The sequence below is a fragment of the Rattus norvegicus genome, chromosome 14 (assembly GCF_036323735.1).
Source record: "Rattus norvegicus strain BN/NHsdMcwi chromosome 14, GRCr8, whole genome shotgun sequence".
Taxonomy (NCBI): Eukaryota; Metazoa; Chordata; class Mammalia; order Rodentia; family Muridae; genus Rattus; species Rattus norvegicus.
In genome coordinates this window covers 12,859,641-12,884,011 of record NC_086032.1, presented here as the reverse complement: position 1 = coordinate 12,884,011, position 24,371 = coordinate 12,859,641, and the positions used below count along the sequence as shown (strand labels likewise).

At 46.6% G+C, this 24,371-nt stretch overlaps 1 protein-coding gene across 5 annotated transcripts in view; it reads left to right on the top strand.

Annotated features, from left to right (window-relative positions):
- The first annotated feature begins 1,335 nt into the window (after positions 1-1,335).
- The window catches only part of Bmp2k (BMP-2 inducible kinase), a 97,508-nt gene continuing 74,472 nt past the window's right edge, over positions 1,336-24,371 (top strand). For 3 of the 5 annotated variants that reach the window (XM_063273457.1, XM_039092660.2, XM_063273459.1), the window contains exon 1: positions 1,378-1,737. In XM_063273457.1, the coding sequence (XP_063129527.1) occupies positions 1,569-1,737 (169 nt within the window). In that variant the 5' untranslated portion in view covers positions 1,378-1,568. Of the gene's footprint in view, positions 1,738-24,371 lie in introns of all 5 variants that reach the window. The other 2 variants (XM_039092658.2, NM_001419798.1) reach the window with 2 other exon arrangements.

The following is a 24,371-nucleotide window of genomic DNA, read 5'->3' as shown; positions in this document are numbered from 1 at the left end:
GATCTTGCCACGAATTCCAGCCTGGCCGCTAATTCTTGGTTCTCTTGCTTCGGCTAGGATTAGACTTGGGCTATGGAAGGGAGGCTGCGCTAGGCCTGATAGTGATGCATGCTCTCATAATCCCAGTACTAGGGGGGCACAGTGGCAGAGACAGGGAGATCACAAGTTTAAGGCTATCTCTGGAAGGTAATGAGGTCCAGGCCCGCTCAGGCTATAGGTGATTCCATCTCCAGGAAGTGGGGCTAGAGCCAGAGTCCCGTCTTCTCTCTTTCCACCTTTTCTCCATTTTGCCATCCTTTCCAGTACCACATACCCTCTGACCGCATTCCTGGGCCCATCCCGCAGGCATGAGACTCTTACAGTTTATGAAAAGTGAGGCAATCAGGCATTCTTTTTCAAACAGGAGAATCTTTAGTTTGGGTGGGATCAGAAGCTGCCTCTAAAGCTGCCCGACTGTAAGGATCTAACCCTAACCTACTTTTTCAGAATGGTTGAAAGCGAGTAACTAAGATTTTTGATGCTCCAGGCCACAAGCCAGCAGTGTGACCTTGGGCGATAGGGTTAGGTTTTCCCCAGCCAATAGCGATTAATGATCTTTAAAAATGATCTTAATACCGTATTTGTTTTTGAACACAATCGCACGGCTTCTACACTGCACACAAGAGAGCTTTTAAAGCTCTCCCAAGTAATTCTTAAACCGCAGAACGCTTCCGAGAGCAAACATCCGGTACAGTGCGAGGACACCTGGGCTTTGCAAGTCGCCCCGTGGGAACCTGCGAGCTTCGCGCTGTTCCTCCGCCCACGCTCCAGGGTGCCTGGAAAACCGATTCTCTCGGGAGAGTATGGAAAACTGGCTGAGACTCGAAGCGGGCAGCTTCCGACAGTGGGTCAAGCTGCTGGCCGCATTTAAGGACCCCAGAGCGACATACACAATTCCAACCCCAGCAGCCCCGCTGACCCGCGTGGGGACCACTTCCTAGTAACCGGGACCCCAGACTTCACTCCTAGCCCCAGCCCCCACGGAGATGTGCCCGTTCCTCCTCCACGTGACACGGGCCGGAACCGTCACTTCCGGCGGCGCGGACAGCGCGCTTGCGCGCGGCGCCCGGCGCCCGGCTCTGCAAGCGGTTGGCACCGGCGCCGCACCCCCCAACAGCCGCAAGAGGCGGGCGGCCTCGGTGTGAGCCCGGCGCGAACGAGCTGCGGTCTCCAGGGCGCGCAGGCCGCGGGACCTAGCGCCACGCCCACCTCGGCCGGCCCCTCCCTCTTCCCGGGCGGCTCGCGCCCCGCTCGCCAGGCCCCGCCCTCGCCCCGCCCCGGCCCCGCCCTCCCGCTGGCTCTGCGGGCGCTGGGCAGCTGCAGCGGGCGGCCGGGGCTGCGCGCTCGGGACGCGCGGAATGTGAGGCGCGGCGAGCCGCTGCGCACCGACGCTCGCGCGCGCGAAGGGCGGCGACCCCTCACAGACGGTCGGCCGCGCCCCGCGCTCCGCTGCGCGCCGCGCGGGTCGGGCTCTCGCCCCTCGCGCGCCCTCGTGCCCTCCTGGTGCCCTCCAGCGCGCCGGCGGGACCATGAAGAAGTTCTCTCGGATGCCCAAGTCGGAGGGCAGCGGCGGCGGGGCGGCGGCTGGAGGGGCCGCGGGCTCCGGGCTCGGCGGCGGCTTCGGAAGCTCGTCCATGGGGGTCCGGGTGTTCGCCGTCGGCCGCTATCAGGTCACCCTGGAGGAGTCGCTGGCCGAAGGTAGGGGCACGGCGGGAGGCAGGTGAGGGAGGCCGGGGTGTGGCGGCGGCTGCGGGGCCGGCTCGGCGGCTAGAGAGTGGCTCCGGCGTGAAGCCGTTGGCAGCTCCGGTGCGGGCACGGTTGCCTGCTTAGGAGTTTGAAATCGTTCTCTGTTCTTCCTGGCGCGAGGAAAGAAATAGAAGACGTCCCAGTAAGTGATGTGGTGTCATGATTGGACCCGTGACTCATTAGAGGGTCAGATGGAGTATTGCTGGGACACTGCTTTGCCAGCTGGGGCTCTGGCGGGTGTCCTGCGTTGCTTTCGGGTCTGAGCTTCCCGGACACCCAGGGCAGTGGACACCGCTGGGGTTTGTTTGCTAAAAATCAAAACAAACAGGACTCCCAAGCCTCTGTATAGGGCTGTATGTATGTAGATGTGTGTGTGTGTGTGTGTGTGTGTGTGTGTGTGTGTGTGTATTTTGGCACGGTTTTCCAAGTTCAGTTAAGTGGCTGTTTGCGGGTGGCGTGGGGGAGTAAACTTGAAGTACATTTATCTTCGTTGTTTAGAATCTTCTCTGCACAAGGTCCTGTTTTTGTCCTCTCTGTGTGTCATTTTGTTAGTACTTTAACAGGCAAAGTGGAACAGTTTAACTTTCCCCTGTGAGGCTTTTGGTGGCTCTTTTTATTGTCTGAGGGAGGTTATGATAGCATGTAAAAGCATAGTTACGAAAAACAAAGTTTACTCCGTGTTTAAAAAAACGCTTGACTTTAGTTTTGTATTTCTGGTGTAATTGGCTTGGAGAAAATGCTTTCTGATTTCTTATTGCATGCCTTGACCTCTGAAGTTCTGAATGCAGAATCTTAAGGAAAAAACCATAAGAAATATTTCTTGTTGGTATGTAAGTGACTTTTAAAAAGCAGATCAAGAAAACAGAAACTGTAGGGAGACGTTCTGATATTCCGTGTTGGCACGGTTTGAAAACTGGACAGATTCCACTTGTAGTTTTGACATTCCACGCACAATAGGAATCAGCACAAGAAAAAGCTGAGGGGGACATCTGTCTATAAAATAAAGGAAAAGCAGACTTACATTATCAGGGGTGTGTCTTGGATTTGTAGGCCATTGTTCAGAATAATCCCCCTTTCTGAACCTTTGGTGAAGTGGAGGGATGAGATTCAGAGTGTCTGAATGGTTTTGATGGGCTTGCTCCATTGTAAACATCGCTATCAATTGATTCCACACGAATTTCAGGTGTGGGTTAAGTCAGGTAGGTGTTGAGCGTTGGTGGCTATTAACTTACGCACTATACTTTCAGTTGGTTAGTAGTTCACTGAAGTGTAGCTTGAATAGTGGTAGCTCTTCTCACTGAGTTTCAGATCTTTTAGTAGTAAGAAAAGTACTAACATTTCATCAGTAGACTGTAAATCTTAACACAGCTCTTGATATATTACCCCACACTCAGTAACCAAGCCATGAAATCACTGTTAGAGAGAGAGAGTGAGAGAGAGAGTGTGTGTGTATATAAGAGTGTGTGTAAGTGTGTGTGTGTGTGTGTGTGTGTGTGTGTGTGTGCGCGTGTGTGTGTATACACGTGCACACCTGCCAGCATGAAGGCAGGCCCATACCACCAGACTCTTCACCTTTTAGAATTTTGAGGCAGAGTCCTGCTAAAGTTACCAGGCAAGCCTTGAATTTTCCATCTTCTGCTTCAGCTTTTCCGTGCTGGGATTTCAGGCAGGTTGTTACCAACATGCGTGGCTTGCGCTGACTTTTGCTTTAAGTGTTTATGTCTGGTATTTGTTTTGTGTACCTGTTTGTGTGCCTATGGGTGCATGCACGTGTATGCCTGTGTAAACTTCCGTGCAAAGCAGTGTTCAGTGTCTTCCTCAGTTGCTTTCCACCTTAGTTTTTGAGACATTGCACTCAGAGCTCATCCATCTGGCTAGGCTGGCCAGTGAATCCAGGGATCCACCCTGTTCTCTCTGTCTGCTAGCATCTGGGGTTTACAGAAGAAGGCTACAAGCTCAGCTTTTACATGGAAATTGGGGATCTGAATTTAGGTCCTGACGATTGTTTGGCAAGCACTTTACCTTTTGGTTTCTGCCTCATTAAAATTTATTTCATTAATTGCTGGGTGTGGCGGTATTCTCCTGTAATACCGGGCAAGTGGATCTCTGTGGGTTCAAGGCCAGCTTGGTCTACATAACAAGTTCTAAGACAGCAGGGCTACAAATAGAGACCAGGACTCAAAAACAAAGAAAACCAAAAATCCGAAAATACCTACTGACTTGGTTTGAATGAGTGATCGGGTGGTAGGAGGAAGCGAAGGCAGAAGGAACTTTTATGAAAGACGGAATTTCCTGTGTTTACGTCCTGGCTCCTGGGGCCAGGTTTAAATCTCCAGAAGGCAGGGCCTACCTAGGCTTCTTTCCAATGTGCTGGTCTTCCCTTTCTAGAACACACATTGAAATACTACTCACTCTATTTCTCGTCAGTCTGCAGGCTAGGCCTAAGTCTGGTCCACATGTAAGTATGATTAGTCAATAATCGACAGGCATGCTTGTCACTTGAGGTGAGCGCGTATGAGAGGCATTGCATTCAGAGTGACCTCTTGTCGTTTCAGTCTACTACTCACTGTCTTACTCTGTGTAATTGACTGTGTTCTACAAGTTGGAATGAATACTGACTTGCTTAGCAAATACTGAATCATTGCTTCCAGGAGAAGTGGCAGGGCTAGAGAGAAGCCTTGCTTCCCAGCATCCTTGTTGGCTGATTTATATATATGCCTGTCCTATGTGCATTTGCGTTTAAAGACAGCCTATTTGGTGTCTGTTATTGATTGATTAGCATGTCATAGCTCTAGCTCAGGCCAAAATGAAGATTATCTAACACGTTTTCTGTGTAGGAAAACCAGAACCTTTCTTGCACTTGTGTGCTCTAGCTTGGCTGTGCTCAGGAGCCTTTTCAAACACAGAGCTCACCCATGAAAAGCAAGTGAGGGAAGATTACACTGCACACGACCTGGAAGGACCCTTGCTGACAGTGTGAGAGCTCAAATAGGAACATGCAAGTCGAGAGGTCCAGTTTTCCGCCCATTTGTATACCTGTAAGTGACCATCAAAGTGGCAAGATTAGGGACCTGGGGACTTTTAGCAAGTTGACGACGTGACAAAGACAGAGTGCTGAAATGATGACCAACTCTTGTCCTACACACGTGTGCCTGGATTTGTGAAACGTGTTGGTTACAATCAGAGCGCTTCCAGGGGCATACTTCTGGATGTACCAAAGCGTTGGTGTAGTTTTCTCTGTGAAACACTTTACGTAACTGTCTTTCTAGTCAAGCACGCGTACGCTTGAAAATGTTTGGAAGTTCCCCCCACGTCCCTTTCAGTTTCTACTGAAAGCTTTTAGGACTGAGGCTGTAGTGAGGCATTTTCTTGTGTTTTCTAAAAAACAACAACAACAACAACAACAACAACAACAACAACAACAAAAACAAAGAGCAACTCAGTTTCAGGAGTTGAACTAATCCTGACTTGGAGCTTTCAAATGAAGCAGAATCACCTGCCCATGTTAGCCTGAAACACAACATGCACTTGTCAAGCAGAAATAACTCGAGTAGCCTTTCAGCTTTTATTAAAAGCTAGGACTGGTTTGCTGTTCATCTGTGCGTCCAAAAGAAGGGTTTTAATGCTGGTGTAGGGAGCAGGGACTGAACTGCTTGTTGTTTTGTTTGCAAACAGGGTCTCATGTACCTCTGGCTGGCCTGGAAACTTGCTGAGTCCCAAAACTTGCCAGCTCTTCCTGGAAGTGTGAGCGCTTGCCACACACTATGCTCAAGAGGTTGGTTCCTGCTGATGGTTATTTTTTCCGTGTACATATTTAGTGTACAGAATGGCCTTAAAGGGGATGTCAAGAGGAGAGCATGGATGATGGACTGAGCTAATTCATCTTGAGGTTCCCTGGGCCGAATAGGAATGGCATCCCTACCTATGGTTATGGGTGTGGTTGTGCCGCTCTCAGTAATCGGAGCACTACAGAATTCTGTAACTGTAACTTAGAAATCTTCTACGCATTAACTGGGTGCGTGGAGTCTAAGCTGAATGGTAACACCTCGTCGTTAACTTCATAGGAAAGCAGTAACGCGTATACACTTTAAGTTTGCAGTAAAGTCGGTAGGCAGTGACGGATTTAAGTACCTTACCTGGAAGAAATCATCTTTGGCTACCCAGTGACTTAAGTTAGTTACCAAGAGAGGACGGGAAGGATAGAGGGGAGAGGTCACAGAAATGTCAACGATTGTTGTGTCCCACGTTTGTATTAAGGGCTGCTCATGTAAGGAATACAGCCCTTCCCTAGCTCAGTAGAGACTGCGGCGTAACGCGGTGGACAAGTGTTAGCGAAGTAGAAATCTCTTGGTTAAAGTGGTTGAAAGTGAAGAGAACGCATATGGCCTTAGAACCGTTGATTTTAGGGAGGAAGTGTTAGCTAGTGATATATGGAGGAGGGAGGGCTGTTGTTCAGTGGAGAGGGAGCAGTCCCGGTGTGATGAAGACGGTCTCCAGGAGCTGGAAAGTGCTCAGAGCAGTGCAGATGAGATGGCTCTTGTTGAGGAGGGTCATGTTGGAGACAGCTCCAAGGCGGTGGTGGTGGTGGGGTACTGGGCTTTGCACCGCAGGCTGAGTTTGTGTTTTATCCAAAATGTAACAGGCAGATACTGAATAATTTAAAATGGTAACTAATTTTCCTACAGTCCTACAGATTGCTAGATAGAAAATGGTTGAGAAATGTGTAAACTAAAAGGACTAAAAACGACAGAGTAGAGATTGGATTGTTACAGTATTCAAATGTAAGGGCATTGGAGGGCTGTTCAGGAGGTGAGGGGTGCCAACATTGACTTGCTTATGCTGCCCTTGGATGAAGGTAGCATTTGCCAAGTTAGGTACAGGACAGATTTGGAGGAACTACCAAGCAGTTCTAGAATTGAGTTGAGGTATCTGACAGGACATGCTTAGTGGAACTTGGGCGTCGGGTCTGAAGCTCAGCGGTGCCATCTGGGCATCCAAATCAGGACTTACTGTTAGGGTACAGTTTTTAAGGGAAGCACGAGGAGCCCATGGATGGACTCCTGTAGAACACTGGTCTAAAAACCAAAAACAGTATTTAAAAAGTATTTTTTTTTTTTTGTTGATTGCGTGTGTGTGATCGCCCGCACATGTCACAGTACACATGTGGAGGTCAGAGGACAGCTTGTAGAACTCAGTTCTTCCACCATCTTGGCTCCAGGATGAAACTCAGGTCCTCAGGCTTGTCAATAAGCTATCTGCTGAGCCGTCTTGCCAGCACCTGATCTTAAAACATTTGATTTCACCAGAGTTATTAGAGGACATGATGAAATGCAGAATTTGGGGCTGCTTCTCGATTCTCAGTGTGTATGTCTGGCCAGGGCCCTGATACCATTGCTGCAGCATCTGGAGCCGCTCATTAGACAAGTATGGATTTGATGCCTGGGAACCTGGGCTGTTTCAAGAAGGGGAGTGGCGCTTGATCCATTTCTGGGCCTGGCGGGCACAGCCGTTGAGACTCCGCAAACCACCTTTACAGTTTCACCCCTGGACTCTGCTCTAGCCTCAGTGTGCTCTGTTTCCTGTTATTCTGTGAGTCACACTTGTGCTTGCCTGTCCTTTACTTTGTGTAATCCCTGCTCCTAACTAATGGTTATGATAGCTGTTTCCTTCCTCTGGACACTTGTGGCCATTTGCTTTCTCCTGTCCTGTCGCATTCAGTCTTTTGTTTTGAATGTAATTGTGTTAGCCCTTAAAAGCACTAAGGTAGTTAATTATTGTCGGCCTCTTACCTCCCCTAGGAGATAGCAAACTTTGGGGAACTAGAAAGAGTCAGTCTCTCTCCCTCTCCCTCTCCCTCTCCCTCTCCCCCTCTCCCTCTCCCCCTCCCTCTCCCTCTCCCTCTCCCTCTCCCCCTCTCCCTCTCCCCCTCCCTCTCCCTCTCCCTCTCCCTCTCCCCCTCTCCCTCTCCCCCTCCCCCTCCCTCTCCCTCTCTCCCTCTGAGATAGGGTTTCTTTGTGTAACCCTGGCTATCCTGGAACTCATTCTGTAGATCAGGCTGGCCTGGAACTCAAGAGCTCCACTGCCTGCCTCCCGAGTGCAGGGATCAAAGGCATCTGGCTAGAAAGACTCTTAATTGGGGCTATATTTACAAGTTTCTGTACTCGTGCATGGCCATTCAACTATGATGTTTGACTTTTAAAAATAAATGTATTTTATTTTCTTTATGATTATTGTAGACTTGAGAACGCTGGTGCATGCACAGCACCTGTGTAGAGGTCCAAGTGGCAACCTTTGGGAACTGGTTTTCTCTTTCTTTAGGGACCCTGAAGACTTAGGTCTTCTGGGCAGGTGCTTTTACCCACTGAGGGAGCTCACAGCCCTGGTTTCTGTTTCAAGCCACATGTTTTTTTAATATAATTAAAGACCTAATTTGCAAGTTGAAAAGTACCAATGAAGGGCTCTTTATTGGACCATCAAAATCTTTTACTTGGGCCAGGGGACCCTGCATTTTCACTTTTGTGAAGGTAAGCTAATTCGGAGTGTCATTTCACTTAAGCTTTCTAACTTCAAGACTAGCCCAGTGGTCTTTCCAGTCACCTCACTCTGTTGACATGGTTTTCCTTAGTCTACAGAGGTGGCTTTTAAAAAGGGAAAGCACAGGAGAGGAAAGCATAGAGAAAGACACATCCTGTGAGATAGTTTTATGATGTGCCTGCGAGTCCAGAGAAGGCTACTTCTCTAGTCTCCTGGATCCCTGGCTCCTGTCCTCTTGTGCATACCCAGTAATTACAGTCGTTTTCTTCTGTGTTGAGTTAAATTCTTAGGAAACGTTACCTCTCCTGAAACATGGATTTAGTGTTTGAGAAGATTGAAAATGGAATCGTGTGACATATCCAGCAGCCAGAGGCCAGTCAGTGTGGGCAGAGCTCAGAGTCAGGTTTAGCTTTAAACTTTTTTAGTGAAAGCCTACCCCAGCATTGTGATAGCATGTTCTCAGAAGAGCCCCACATGTATCCCCTGTCAGTTGGCACATGAATGCCCTGGCATCGCTCTCTCAGGCCACCTAGTCTCTAGAACTGTGAGAAATGAATGCTTTGTTTATATCCCAGCTTCTCAGACTGTGGGTCACCACCCCATGGGTTATGTAACAGTGTGGGGGTGTGTGTGAAGAGTTTTGGCTACAGTGAAAGGTTTCTGAATGACCAGAGAGTAAAAATTAATTGAAAACCCAACATGTAAAGCGTCTGTCCGAGGTGATGTGGGTGGGCAGCTCCTCTGAAATCTGGGTTCTGAGCACAGAGCGCTCACACCTTTCCTGCCGCACGCTGTTTAACCAACAAACCCCCACAAACACTGCCCGAAACATCTCGGGTCAGCTGGAGAGTTGGCTTACGAGCTGCAGTGCTTTTACGGAACACACTTCTCTGTTTTCTAGAAACACAGCACTTTAATTACAGAAAAACAGAGGTGTAATATTTTCCTGTTGTTATTCCTCATATCAAATTAGTTTATGTTTGGATTGTATCACATTAGATTAGAATGTTTAGAAATTATTTGAATTGTTGGTTTGACTTTTGTAAAAATAAAAATATTTAGTGAATTTTGGCTTACGTCCACTGCAGACCTTCTGACAATTTCTGAAATGTCTCTAAACTTGTGCTTGCCATTTTGTACTGAGTATTATATGAGACAGTGTTCTCAGCATCAACGATTACAAAGTAAAAAATCAATCAGCTGAAAAACATTGAAAAATACTCTGTGTTCTGTCTGCAGAGTCAAATGTTTAGCCAAGATCTAATTCCTTATGTATAGACAAATGAGGACATTCATCTCATTCGTATAGACATTTGCTTTTATTTTATTAAATGGGAAGCTGTGTGTGCCACAGGCCCCTTTACATCTCTGTATAACTTGTTGTCAGTGAAGCTTGATTGGAAATCTGTTCTGCATACTGACTACCTCAGGCTGGGTCAGTTTGTCAGGCAGAGGAAGGGGCTTATGGGTGGACAGGACTTCAGAAGCCCTGGCGGGTCATCACCCAGCATGTGGTGTTCTGATCTGATTGGCAGGCGAGGCGTTTCTGCTTCGCTTACCTTGTATTGTTACGTTTGCCTGGAGTACAGGTGCCTGTTGTTGTGTCTCTGCCTCTTGTGGATATTGGGTATTGTAGAAGGCATTCGTTAATACAGTTTCTTGTGCGAGTCTTTGTTTGCTCCCGACACCTGTCTCGCCCTTTGGTACCAGGTGTGGCAGCTGTTTCTCACGTGATAGCATTTCCTCAGTCTGGTCTGTTCCAAGAAAAGACTTTATTTTAAAATGCAGCTCATTTAGGATCTGGCTTGTAGTCATCTGTTACCTTTACATGTTGTACTCACAGTAGGCATTCAGTGTACTTGTAAAGGCGTGAGTATTTGACTTCCACAGTGACCAGCAGGCCTTGTTAACATTACCGTGAGCGGATAGACTCCCAGTTGACATGGCTGCCTGTCCCTGATGGTTTACAACTGACAGTTGTTCCCCTGCCTCTGCCTCCATTCCTTCACACAGAGTTCGCACACTGCCACTGAGCCCCAGCCCCCGGCCCTGCTTTTATGTCCATTGGTAGAAACTGAAATAGGGAGGAACTGAGAGGTTTAATACTATCTAGATGGACAGAAACACTGTGTGAGATTGGGTCCTGAATTTTGGGCTTTTTTTTTCTCCCCCCTGTTTACATGTCTAGTTAGTTTTTGATTTCTGGGCTTTTATTTAGGTGTGGCTTTCAAAATGTTCTTGCTTGAGGTCCCTTGACTGGTGTCACTCCACTAAAGAAAGTTATTACTGTGGAATAGCAAGGAGCTGGGTGGTTCCGACTGGATGATGTGTAACTCTTCTTACAGCAGAACCCTCTTGGGTGGGGGTTAGTACCTAGGCTTACTAGGATGGGTGGCTGAGAGGCAAGCCATCAGGAGGAAGGGGGACATCTTTTGAGGCTCTCCTCCAGCTACGAACTCCTAACTGGAGCAGGCCACATTGGAATTGCTTAGTTCTATGTAGATCTCGACATTGCTTTCCGATTAGAACATTTGTAGTCTTAGCACAAGGTCAGGGAAACAGCCATGTTATATACGGTTTAGTTCATAGCACACAGCACATCATCATTATCCTGGCATTCTTCCATACTTGATTTCTAAGAGAAAGAGTTCTGACACCCTCCCCTTTCCTGCCTAAATGCTATAGTTACGTGTTTTCTGAGGAGCTTGTTGGCCAGACCTTTGTTAGGACTAGCTTGGACTTTTACACACTTAACTGTCTTCTTGTGAATGGGATTATCATTAGGCTAGATTTTACTGTTCACTCTGGAATCATTAAGATATTCATACTAAAATCGTTAAACAAAATAGTGTAATATTTTACAACTGAATCCTGCGAAGTGTTTCCCTAGGAAGTGTGATCTTCTGTGGTGACCCACTTTCATTCTGTGGCCTGCATCATAGACTCTGCTGCCGAATGCTGGTTAGTGTCCTGTCCTTGGTGTAGGGAAAGTGATGGTGCAGATATAACCGGTAGGGCGTGTACTTTTTTGTTTTTGTTTTTTTTTTCAGAATTAGGGTAAATGCATGTGTTCATCTGTGCATAAATTTTTGATGGTATCTTCTGTGATGTGTAAATTTATAAGATAGCTAATGGCAGGAATGTGGATATCAAATGTTTTGTTTGTGATATGTATATATATATATCCATAAATCAAAATTATTTATATATATGGTGGATCAAAATTAGGAGTGTAGTAAGTTCCACATCTTATTAGTACAGTGCTGTGGTTAATTGATCCAACCTACCCAGTTCAAATCTTCACAAATAGTCAAAGGGATTGATATTAATCAATAAAGGTTTTTAAAAACCTTTTATCAAAATCCTATTTATATATTCCAAGTGAGAAACTTCAGAATCTCAACCCAAACGAGTGGTTTTTATTTCTGACTTAGTAAAGGCAGTGCCATAGTTTCATTTTTGTGCTGATTCTTCATGGGAAGAATGAAAGGGAGAGGAGCCTTGGCTCATGGAATCAGCAGAGTGTCAGACAGCCTGTGGCCCCTGACTTTGTTTCTGGGCCTGGCCAGACATAGCTGTTCATCTCAGAGACAAGACACAGAGGGGTGTGGGACCACAGGCAGCCTCCTAGGCACAACCCCAGGCTCACTTCTACTGTAGACAGGCCCAGCTCCTAGTATTTCACCTCCCAAGAATTTGTTGAGTTGTGTGACTATAGTTCAGTTTATTAACCCATGGATGATGTCAGAGCCCATGATTCAGTCACTCCTCAGTGACTTCCAGCTGGGTCACGCCTTTGACATGAGTCTTTCTCTTTCTTTTCTTTCTCTCTCTCTTGTTTTTAAGGTGCTTCTTATTCATACTTGAACACTTTATCTTTTTTTTTATCTTATTTCAATGGTAATTTTTGAACCTATGCAAGTAACCTAGATATATGGTAGCTCACGGGAGCCTGTACTTAAGAGGGTGGTCAGAATTAAGAGGAGGATTGCTCAGAATTTTATTATGAGATCCTGCCTTTAAGAGAAAAAACGAGTAGAAGACAACCCTCCCAGGTCTGGGTTTTCCTTTCCTTTCCTTTCATTTCCTTTCCTTTCCTTTCCTTTCCTTTCCTTTCCTTTCCTTTCCTTTCCTTTCCTTTCCTTTCCTTCCCCTCCCTCTCCCTCCCTTCCTCCCTCCCTCCCTCCCTTCCTTCCTTCCTTCCTTCTTTTCTTTCTTTAAAAAGATTTATACAGTCATGTATTTTATGTATGTGAGTGCCATAGTTTCATTTTTGTGCTGATTCTTCACGTCAGAAGAGGGAATCAGGTTCCATTACAGATGGCTGTGAGCCGTCGTGGGGTTGCTGAATTGAACTCAGGATCTCAGTCAGTGCTCTTAACCACTGAGCCATCTCTCCAGGGTTTTGTTTCTTTTACTATGTGTTTGTGATAGTTAATCCAAAGGAGATGGAAGAAGCACATTTGTGAATTTTTAGTTGTTCAAAATTGGATTTTTATGAATCTCATGAATTTCTAGAACAAGAAACTTGGATGTATATGTGGACAGTTTATTTGTTTTTGCATCCCAGCACTGCTGGTTGCTGAAATGCTGCAGGCATCACAGAAAGTTAACATTGCTGTGACAGACGGCCCAAGAGGACAACCTAACACAGACTTATTTTAGCCACGACTTCTGGAACAACAAGAAGACAAAATAGCAAGGAGTGTGTGGCACAGCAGAGCAGATCATCTCGTGCTGCACAGAGCCAGAGAGAAGGGGGAGCAGAGACTGGGTAGCCTTTAGAGAGAAGGGGGAGCAGAGACTGGGTATAGCCTTTAGAGAGAAGGGGGAGCAGAGACTGGGTATAGCCTTTAGAGAAAAAGGGGAGCAGAGACTGGGTATAGCCTTTAGAGAGAAGGGGGAGCAGAGACTGGGTAGCCTTTAGAGAGAAGGGGGAGCAGAGACTGGGTATAGCCTTTAGAGAGAAGGGGGAGCAGAGACTGGGTATAGCCTTTAGAGAGAAGGGGGAGCAGAGACTGGGTAGCCTTTAGAGAGAAGGGGGAGCAGAGACTGGGTATAGCCTTTAGAGAGAAGGGGGAGCAGAGACTGGGTAGCCTTTAGAGAGAAGGGGGAGCAGAGACTGGGTATAGCCTTTAAAAGCACACCTCCATAGGCCTGTCCTTCCAGCTAGGAATGGAGTATGAAACTTACCCAGGTGGGTGCATCCCATATTGAGACTGTAAGAGCCACTATGGATGATATGAAGTCAGGTTTATGGAATAGGATTCGTGTCTGGTGTATAAAATCCTGAATTAACAAGAACATATCCATCTCCTTTTGAAAATGTTCTAAATATTGTACTGAGTAGGATTAGTATTGTTGGATTAACAATCTTTAGAGAATGCTAGTGCTCCACCAGATTTTTCATAATTGAACTGATTATTTAATTTTAGTTCCCTCATTTTTAACTACTGGAAGGGAAGTAGGTGATGGCTCCCAGAGTCACAGTGCTGGTGTTGGTTAGAGGGTAGACCCACCGTAGGTCTCATGCCTCTACCCTAATATGTGTGCCTCACATAGGCGCTGTGCACATACAGGACTTCTGATGAAGGCGGGCGGGGACTTGCATGTTGGTGTCAGGAGGCTGGAGGACTTTGGGATCTCGGAGACAGCTAGAGTATTAATGACTGAGGAGTGTGGGGGTGCAATGTTCTTAAACATTTCTTCTTGAGTTTCAAAATTAAAGCTTGTTTATTCTTTTTGAAGATCATCAAATCAGGTGCTACAGCTTTTGAGGCAGTGGTTAATTTGGTAAGTTTAAGATGAGCTGACACACAATTCCAGTGGGCTGGAGGGCCATAATGGCAAAGAAGGCGTAGCAGCTGGGGAAGGGCGCCGAGAAATCACATCTAGGCTTTCCTGGTAGCAGGAGGGGAAGGTGGAGGGAGAAGGAGTACATGGAACACACAGAAAGTAGGGTAAGGCTGTAAACTCACCCCGCCACCCCATCCATGTACTTGCTCCTAACAGGCTCTGTGACCTGAAATTCCTTAAGTTTTCCAAACAGCACCAATAGCTAGGGGCCAAGGAGTCAATCACAGCAGCCTCTGGGGGACATTTCTCATTCCAGCCACCACACCCAGCTTCCTTTGAGTTAATCTGTTGTCTCTGGCTAGAGAAGTTCTGTCCTAATGAGATAATGTATTCACGAACCTTATGTAAGCCATGAAGCCACCGGTTTTGTCAGCTGGACTGAGCAAAGCAGTGCCTAGGGGTGCTTGCAGGGCTGGCAAGGGTGAGCAGGATCCTAAGAGGATTCCCTGTCCCTCCCTTCAGCTGCTGAGAAGCACTAGTCTGTTTCTAGGAATTTGAGTAGACTTGGCACTTCCAGAAGTAGAAGCAGATAGCAGTTGTCCTTTCAAGCCTGGCTTTCTTAACATCGTGTCTTCAGGACTAGACCCTGGTATAGTTTGCATCAGAATTCATTCTTTTATCTTTACTTTTGAAAAAGGTAGGGAATGAGAATGATCAGCTTGTCTAAGCCTCTCAAGTGCTGGGATCACTGTTTGGTGTCTTCAAGCCAGCTCCCCATCCTCTTAAGACTGATGCTGCTCCATGTGCGTCTACATCACATCTGGGTTGTTTCTGCTTTGGGCTGCAGTTGCTGGATATATGTATATTGCTGTATGTATGTATGTATGTATGTATGTATGTATGTATGTATGCATGCATGCATGTGTGAATCCCTTGTACTGTTTTTTTTGTTACATATTCTGTGCCTAGTTTTCGGAGGCACTCCATTCTGCTTTTCATAGTGTTCGTACTGTTTACAGTCCTGGCAGTACACAGGGATCCCAGCTTTTCAGCCTCCTTGTCTCTCCAGTACTCAGCCATAGTCTGTGCTTTCTATGAGCGTGTGCTAATGATATGTCATGGGTTTCATGTACGTTTTCCTAACCATTTGTGATTCTGAGCTTCTTTTCCTTACTGGCTGTGTGTTTCATATCATTAGACGACATGAGAAATGTGGATTTGCTTATACATGGTGAATAATTGAGAAAAAGCCTTCAGAATCCTGCCTTATGGAATACCATTTTTATTTGAAGGCATGGCTGACAAACTGGTTATGCATTTAGATTTGGGTATCTGGCAGCCAATTTTCTCAAGTGCTGAAGTGAATGTCATTTAGGGAAAACAACTGACAGGTGTTATTAATGCTGGAATTTGAACTTTCAAAAGACAATTATAACCCTGGAAATCGTGTATCTGCCATTATAATGCTGACAGCCTCATTACTGTAACGGCTGAGGAGACAGGTGATATTAACAAATGCAGTTTATACAACTGTGTAACAGACGAGCTGCATAACTGGGGCCGGTATTTTCCAGCACACGATTTACAAAGCACACGAGGGGCTGGGGATTTAGCTCAGTGGTAGAGCGCTTACCTAGGAAGCGCAAGGCCCTGGGTTCGGTCCCCAGCTCCGAAAAAAAGAACCAAAAAAAAAAAAAAACAAAAAAAAATACAAAGCACACGATTAACACCCCAATATTAAATATAACAGTACAAAAAATCAACGATAAGGTTTCAGATGCCACATTGCAACTGATCTTTAGCAAACAAATTGTTACATTTTTAACTGAGTAGTAAAGAATAACTATATATAATTTTCTAAGCAGACTATTAAAATATTCTTTACCTATATCTATGTGAAACTCAGTTTTCTTTATACACTTCATGCAGCCAAAATAATATTACAGATTTACATGTGTAGGCCTAACAGTAGTAAGAGCCTCTTTTTCTGCACTGCGTGTGGCAAAACTGTCCTGGGTTAGAGCCACTGGTTATTGCTGGCTAGTGTGGTCTAATATGTATGGTGTGCTTAAAACACAGGATTTTAAAGCTTTATTATGAAAAATGTAATATAAGCTGCCTTTCCCTAGTGGGAGCCTGGGGTTCTTGTTCCTAGCAAGAGCAAGGTCACTACTTCTACTGTCACAGACTGTGTTGTCCTGTGAGTCCCCAAGGGTGACCCCTGTCTGCCCACAACAGATGTACTGTGAGCACCCACTTTGTTATGGCAGGAATCATCAGTAGACAGAAAGGGTCTCCTGATCGCTGGGATGGGTCAAGGTATGAGAAGCATATCCAGTAACTCCCAGCAACTCATTCTTCAGGTTCATCTAGGTCTTAAATCTCAAGAATAGTAATTCTGTATTTAGGGGGAGACTCTAGGTGTATTAAGGATTCTAGGTATTCCTTCAGTGTTGGGAATTTGACCGATATTACATGAAAACTGTATAAATGAGGGAATTGCCATATTCACAGTATTGAGTATAGTTTTCTAGGAACACTTTTTTTCTCCTCCCACCCCAGTGTGTGTGTGTGTGTGTGTGTGTGTGTGTGTGTGTGTGTGTGTGTGTGTGTGGTAGCAGCTGGGTCTCACGCTTTAGCTCAGGCTGCTCTGGAACTGAGATCCCAGGTGTGAGTCACAGGCTCATCTTGTCTCTCTCCTTTTTAAATTCATTCAGTGAAACTTTCTTCATTACGTCCTGAGACTCCAGAAGCTTAATAGCATATGCTTATACTGTGAATGGGTTAACCTTTCATCATTATAAAATCACATGACGACTCTGATCTTCGAGATATAATTTGCCCTTGACTGGTTATGTGGTCTTACTTTAGGCCCAAGAATCAAAGATAATATGACAGCCCCTGTCTAGGAATGTCTTGTCTGGATGTTTTTAATGGACTAGTTTCTCCAACTAGAGGGGGCTCATGTTGGTAGAGAAAAATATTTAAGTCACAAAATGTGAAAGTTAACAGAATTGTATCGTTTGGTGGAAGGAGACAAAGGAAGTTGGATGTCTTAGTCTCTCAGCTTTATAGCATGGGCTCTTAAAGGTCACAGGAGCTGACTCAGGAAGTAACTTTTAGGTGATGGGGCAACTTTTTAAACTTAGTTTTATTTTCTTTGTCACATGCTCCTCCTGCCTAACCCAGATCCTGGCCACCATTCCTTTGTCTCTGAATTGACCTCTGTAAGGTCTCTATAATTGAAACCATGCTGTGTTTGTCTGTCAGGGCGGGCTTCTTTCACTTAAATGTGTTAAGGCTCACGGAAGGTTAAAATGTAACAATCCTGCTGTGGCACTTGTGAAACAGAGCACAAAGGAGTGACAGAGCAAAGCCAGTGTGCTGTACCAGAGCTAAGTCATTGTGAAAGCAAATGCCAGTGCTCGGGGGAAGGAGGACCAGGCCTTGAAGGCCGCTGTGGCTACACGGCAAGCTTAAAGCTGGCACGGCCCTCCGACCTGTCTGTAAAGCAAGGAAGCGGTGAGAGCACATAGTGACAAGTTGGGAGGCTAATTCTAATCCAGCTACTAAAGAAACTTTTTCCTTACCTCCTCTTCTTGAGATAATGTCTCACTCTGTAACCCCAGCTGACTTGGAACTTGCCGTGTAGACCCACACTGGCCTCACAGAGATCCTCCTCTTCCTTCTGTCCGAGTGCTGGCATTAAAGGCATGTGCTACCTCATAGGTTATGGGAATAGTTTATCAACGCTGGTAGCCATAGAAATCTACACCAGTGCTGAAGATGACTTGCTTTATGTCCTTTCTTGATTGGTAGAATAAAATAAGTTGTTTGATTGTAGAATAATTTGCATAAGCTGACCATGTGTGTTCCTTCCCAAGGGTGACTTGTCAGCAGATAGTCTCTAAGCCTGCCACTTAAGTTTTAGGGAAGTAACAGTGAATTCTATTACCCAAAACCTCCACAGAATTTCACTGGATTTATTATCAGAATGCATATGTGACTAATTGGATTTTAAGGTAGCCACACACGTCACTAAGATTCGTGTCTCCTAAGTCAAGTGGTACTGTATGTTTGGGTACTCAGTGCTTTGTAGACAAAGTCCTCTCTGCTTGTGACATTGGTTCTGTCCAGAATTTTAATTTTATCTTATTTTAGAAGTGCTGGGACTCAAATCCAGCCTACACATGTTAGGTAATCATTATACTTCCCAGCTGTACTCTGGTCCTGTCTGAAAGTTTAACTAAGTTTAATCAAAGTGTTTCTATATGCCATGCTCACACAGATAAAAGAGGTCAGTGGTATTATCATTGTTTTATGTTGCAACATTTGCAGGAACGTCTAGTTGCCTAGAGAACTTCCCCATTCATTGTGACCCCCCATCTACCCAGCAGTTGCTCTACCTTTCTTGTCAGCCTCGCAGCGTCACACCCACTGACTGCCTCCCCTAGCCGCTCCCAAGTGTTAGTAGCATCTCAGGTGGAGGGGAGCCTTCTCGCTCGCTCACCTCTCCTCCCCACACCATGCTATAGTTTTGTCTGTCTTGAGCGTGGTCGTCTTGCTCATGCTCTGACAACTGCAGTGAGTTCACAGTGCAGCTCCCTGCTGTGTCCGGAAAGTGTTTGTTTCCTAAGCCATCCACCACTTTGGCTCCCATGGTCTTCCTGCCCCCTCACCCACAGTGATCCTAGCCTTGGGATGAAGACTACGATAACAGATGGCCCACTTAGGGCTGAGCACTGTGCGCCTCTCATCCTCTGCATGCTGACCTGTGGGAGTCTCTGCTGATTGCTTTCTCCTGTGTGCAGAAGCTTCTTGGATGAGAGATGGGCAGGGCGCTGACCTGTGGGTACAGCCATAAGTTATTAGGAGTACAATACCATGTCAGCTTAGAGTGATGATAGCAGATTCCCCGTGGCCCATGCCCCATGCCCACCTAAGCACAGGCCCATTAACAGGAGGATTCCATCTCATGGAGTGGGCCTTAAATCCAGGCAGAAAGTGTTAGTTACTCCCACGAGATAGCGAGGCCAAAGGACTGGCGAGGAACTGGACATTTGGTGGAAGGAAACGGGAAAGTGGATAGACTTGTTGGATGCCTTTCAGAAACCTAGCCCATCTTCTTCTTTTCTCTTTCCTGTGCTGGGGCAGGATTCCAGAGCTTAGTACAGGTTCGCTAACCTTTGAAAGCAGGTGAATAGACGGACGGTTTAAAGGTGGGGGTGAATACGTGCAACTGGAGTGCTGAGAAGGCAGCTGGTTCCATATCCCAACCCACTGCTATATGAATAGATTTCATTGTATGTGGAAAGGAAGGGTAGCTAGCATCTCCCTTTGAGATTGTATTACAATCACAATGTTTCTCCCTTCTCTCCCTCCACACCCTCTCATACGCCCCTGCTCACTTCCCTCAAACCTCATGGCCTCTTTTTCATCAGTCAGCTCTGTGATTCATCAGAATCATGATTTAAACGCTGTTCTAATATTTTAGTAGCAGCTTATTTGCATAGTGTCTGTAGCCATTTATAGTCATCATGATCATCTAAAGAATGCTGCTTTTGTCATTCCGGGCCGCGCCTCCCCTCCACAGTCTGATGCATAGTATATAACTCCTTTCATTGGGAGAGATTTTCATGATGATCATAATGTGTGTGTGTGTTTAAAATACAAGTTCGATCTCAGTATGACTGACTTTTAACAAAAGAGAACATTTAGCATTTTAAAGAATTTTAAAATATTTATTATCATGTTATTATTACTTATTTTTAGGTATGTGTGTGTGCATACATGTGGAGGCCAGAGAGGGTCTTGAATTTCATGGGTCCGGAGTTAGAGGCCCCATGGGAACAAACGCTGCTCCTTTGTAGGAGGAAGCATCTGAGCCACATCTCCAGCCACAGGGACTGGCTTTTCTATCAGAAGGGCAGGTTGTTTGTACGGCAGTGCTGGGCTGAACGTGCCTGTCAGAAGACTTTGACTAGCTCTACCCAGATGATGATGTACTTTGATCAAACTGGTAAGCCACAAGGATGCTATCTGAGTGGGTACCAAAATACTGTTTTCTTAGCCAGATTCCCAAACGGCTCAGTGGTAGTGACAGATTTTTTGCTTGTTAACCCAGGTCAAATACAGACTTCCTCATTGATCTGTCCCTGCTGTCCGTGTTGTTGGAAAGCGGTGATGAGTGGGCTGGTTTTCCATCCCCAGTGGGGAGACGACACATTTAGTCAGGAATACTAAGCACAGGAACTTGGGAGCAAATGTGCTCCACTCTGCCTGACAGAGCTGATAAATAGCGACTGGACAAGCTTTCTTTGTAAGGGAAGAGTTCTACAGATTGCTCCTTCAGTGCGCCGTTCAGTAACTCAAGGTAAAAGTATTTGAAACACTGTAGCGTGTGCTGTCTTCAGGCTCACACAGAATGGGTAAATATGTATGTGCTTTCCGAGCCAAGGCTTTGGTGTCAAGCCCTGCAGTGTCACAGATAGAGGCTGATGCTGATGCCTTGGCTCCAGCTGGCATTTTCCTTGGTATCCGTTTCTGAAGTTATTACAGAAGGCACTGTGCTCTCTTGGCACGGCTGGGATTATTGAAGGGCCAGAGTAAGTGGGCGTGTTAGGGCCAGAGCCGTGATAAAGGGAGTAGCATATCCTGTTCACTGCACTTCGTGTCTTCTCCCACGTCAAGAATGTTGACTTTCTCTAGGACGGATGTGCAATTACCGAAATTACCGCACACCCTGTCCTCCTCAAGGATAGTCAGCACACGTTTTAGTGCTTTCTAGACTTGCTAGCCTCAGAATGGTGACTGGAATGTAGTTGTATGGAGTTATTTAATGTCTGACTAGCCCAGTTTCCATGCTGTAAATGAGTTTTGTTTCCTGGGATCGATTCGTGTTAATGCTTTGGGTTGGAATGGTTACCCTCCCCAGTCAGCTACAAGTCTGAGGCAGGCAGGGCTAGCTCACTGGCTCATCCCGTTAGAACAGCATGCAGTCCGACAGGAAACAGGAGCAGGAGTGCGAGGGAAAATAGAACTTTATTATAAGTTAAACATTTAAAGTAAAACCCAGCAAGGTTAACCATCATAGCAGCACACTTCAGATCTCAATGACATTATTCTTGTGCAAGAAATAATGCTAAATCACATTTTATTTTATATAAGGTTTTGGAGAGAATATATTATAAAACTTAGTATATAATGTTGACTTTTTTTTCTACAAAGAGTTTCATTTTTTTCTACATTAAGGGAAGTCCAAAATATTTTAAGATATACATGTGCATTTCATAATGCTAATTAACTGATCTTTCTTTACCTTATACTGACATTTTACCAGTCTGTTTATCGTCTACTAATTCTCCATTCACAAACATAAGTCCTGAGAATTTATAGCTGTAGAGTCCTTGCTCTCTTGCCTTCTGTGCAGTTACGATAACAAACTGTGGAGAATGCTCAAACGTGAGGAAACTTGATGTTCTCACCACATTGGCTGACCTCTTAGTTGTAAGGGAAGCCTGTTTTTAAGGCATCTGAGTAAGAGACTGGAACAGCCTCTTCACCAGTTTTCTGTGGGTTCCCTCCCACGCTAAGGTGCTGTGCTGTATGAGGTACATGTGTATGTTCATATGGTTGTCATAGGTAAGAGTGAGCTTATCACTATGAAGTATCAGTGTCTTACACCTCCTCCTCAGGGTCTTGACCTGTTATTCTCAGAACTTTCTCTTAATACCAGAGTAACTTTCCCCTTTGTTTCTTGGTTCTTCCACCAGTGCTCCCTGGCTGTCTTCTCAGTCTTCCTTGCTTTGTTTGGTCTCTTGTCCTGATTACTTTGAAATGATGTGCTTTTCTTGTTTCACCACTAGTTAGCGGAGCCTGCTATGCCAGACTTGAGACTGTGAGATCGTGGGGTGCTCTTCATTCATCACTCCTGCCCCTCCTGAGAGAGCAGGGTGCTCCTCTCAGCCTCATTCTATGGTTTCATTTCCTTCCACTCTTCTTCATTCTGTAAAGAAACCAGTCAACTCACTGCTTTGTGGGTTTGTTTGTTTGTTTGTTTATTTATTTATTTATTTATTTATTTATTTATTTATTTATTTATTTATTTATTTATAGGTAGGCTGTCACCTATATAGCCTTGGCTGGCCTTGAACTGGGAGTGGTCTTCTTGCTTCTGCCTCCCAAGTGCTAGGCTTACATGTGTGCAGGGCCATGTCCTATGGAACACATCGTCTAGGGTGGATGATGGTGAGCAGGGCTGTGGGGTGGAGGTGAGCAGGGCTGTGGGGTGGACGATGGTGAGCAGGGCTGTGGGGTGGAGGGGAGCAGGGCTGTGGGATGGAGGGGAGTAGGGTTGTGGGGTGGAAGTTGAGCAGGGCTGTGGGGTGGAGGGGAGTAGGGCTGTGGGGTGGAAGTTGAGCAGGGCTGTGGGGTGGAGGGGAGCAGGGCTGTGGGGTGGAGGGGAGCAGGGCTGTGGGGGGGGAGCAGGGCTGTGGGGTGTGGGGGAGCAGGGCTGTGGGGTGTGGGGGAGCAGGGCTGTGGGGTGGAGGGGAGCAGGGCTGTGGGGTGGAGGGGAGCAGGGCTGTGGGGTGGAAGTTGAGCAGGGCTGTGGGGTGTGGGGGAGCAGGGCTGTGGGGTGTGGGGGAGCAGGGCTGTGGGGTGGAGGGGAGCAGGGCTGTGTGGGGGGGAGCAGGGCTGTGGTGGGGGAGCAGGGCTGTGGGGGGGAGCAGGGCTGTGGGGTGGAGGGGAGCAGGGCTGTGGGGGGGAGCAGGGCTGTGGGGTGGGGGAGCAGGGCTGTGGGGGGGAGGGGAGCAGGGCTGTGGGGTGGAGGGGAGCAGGGCTGTGGGGGGGGGAGCAGGTGGGCGGGATGGTGACGATAAAGCGGCCCAAGCCGTGTGCAGAGAAGAGCACGTGCACATCTGAGCGCCTCAGAGGACAGACAGCTGCTGAGGATAGGGAGGACCTTGTGCACTCCACATCACCACTGCCAGGGAGCACTTCCTCTTTCACCAGCTCTGGGCACTGTGAATCACTGCTTCTGTCCTGGTCGCAGGTCATCTTTGTTTCCCAGACTCCTAGACGTCCTGTACTGTTAGAACACTGCTTCAGACCAAAGCATCCACATTAGTTAGTCAGACAACATGTATGTAGTAAAGCCTTGTAATGTGTCCAGCGGTGGACCATAGTTAGCCACAAGCGAATCGTTGAATTGCTCGTGAATCCTCAGTGCTGCAGCGTGATTGAAACAAGACAAGTAGACCGAGTACTTCACAGAAGACAACAATAAGTCCTCAGAAGGGAAAAAGTAAAGCAGGGCTTGATGGTCCCTGGAACACCGTGTTGGAGAGTCTGTTAGGGAGACTTAAAAAGTTAGATCTAGGTACTCGGAAAGGCAGGGGGGGAGCTGAGAGGAGATGGAAGAAAGGGAGAAAAGTCTCAGTGAGTGCATTCCAGGGAGAACAAAGTAAGTGCCAAGTCCCTGACAAGGGTGTGTGGGGTGGAGGGAAGCCGGGGTGGGGGGGTGGGGAGTGAGGGTGGGGTGGGGTGGGGTGGTGGGGGGGTGGGGGTGGGGGGTGGGGGATGGAGGGAAGCAGGGGGGGCGGGGAGCGTGGGTTAGAGAGCAGAGAAGCAGCCAGACACTACAGTCTTCTGACTCTGAGAAGTTAAAGTCATTTCCCACTGTTTCTGACTTCCGGGAAATGGGAGCCACAGGAGGGGTATGAACACAGAGATGACATGTTGGCCCAGATTTTAATATGGTCCAATGGGTGGAAAATCAAATGAATATAAACCTCACCAGAAGCAGGAAAACCACCTGGAGACTGATCCCAGCCTGGAAGTGGGAGGACTCAGACCAGGCCAGAGCTGCACGGGTGTCCAGTGGTGAGAGCAGTGAATGAAATCAGTGGGCTGAGGATGTCAGGTGTGGAGAGCGGGAGAGTGCAGCCCTGGAGATTAAGGCACACACACCCTCTCTTCCCTTTCTTGCTTATTCCTTGGGCTCATACTGGTGTAAAAAATACGAAATAGCATGTAAACTGTGTGCCTTTTATGTAACTTTGAATTTTAGTTCCTTTGATGGTCATGGTTTGAAGCACTTGAAGTTTTCAGGATATATTTTATGACTATTCTTTTAAGATTTGTATGCATTTATTTATAGGGCTGGGGACTGAGCCCTGGGCCGTAATCTGTTCTACTATTGATCTACACCTCTACAGTTCCTTGTAGTTGGAGACAGCATCTTATGTACTCCAGGC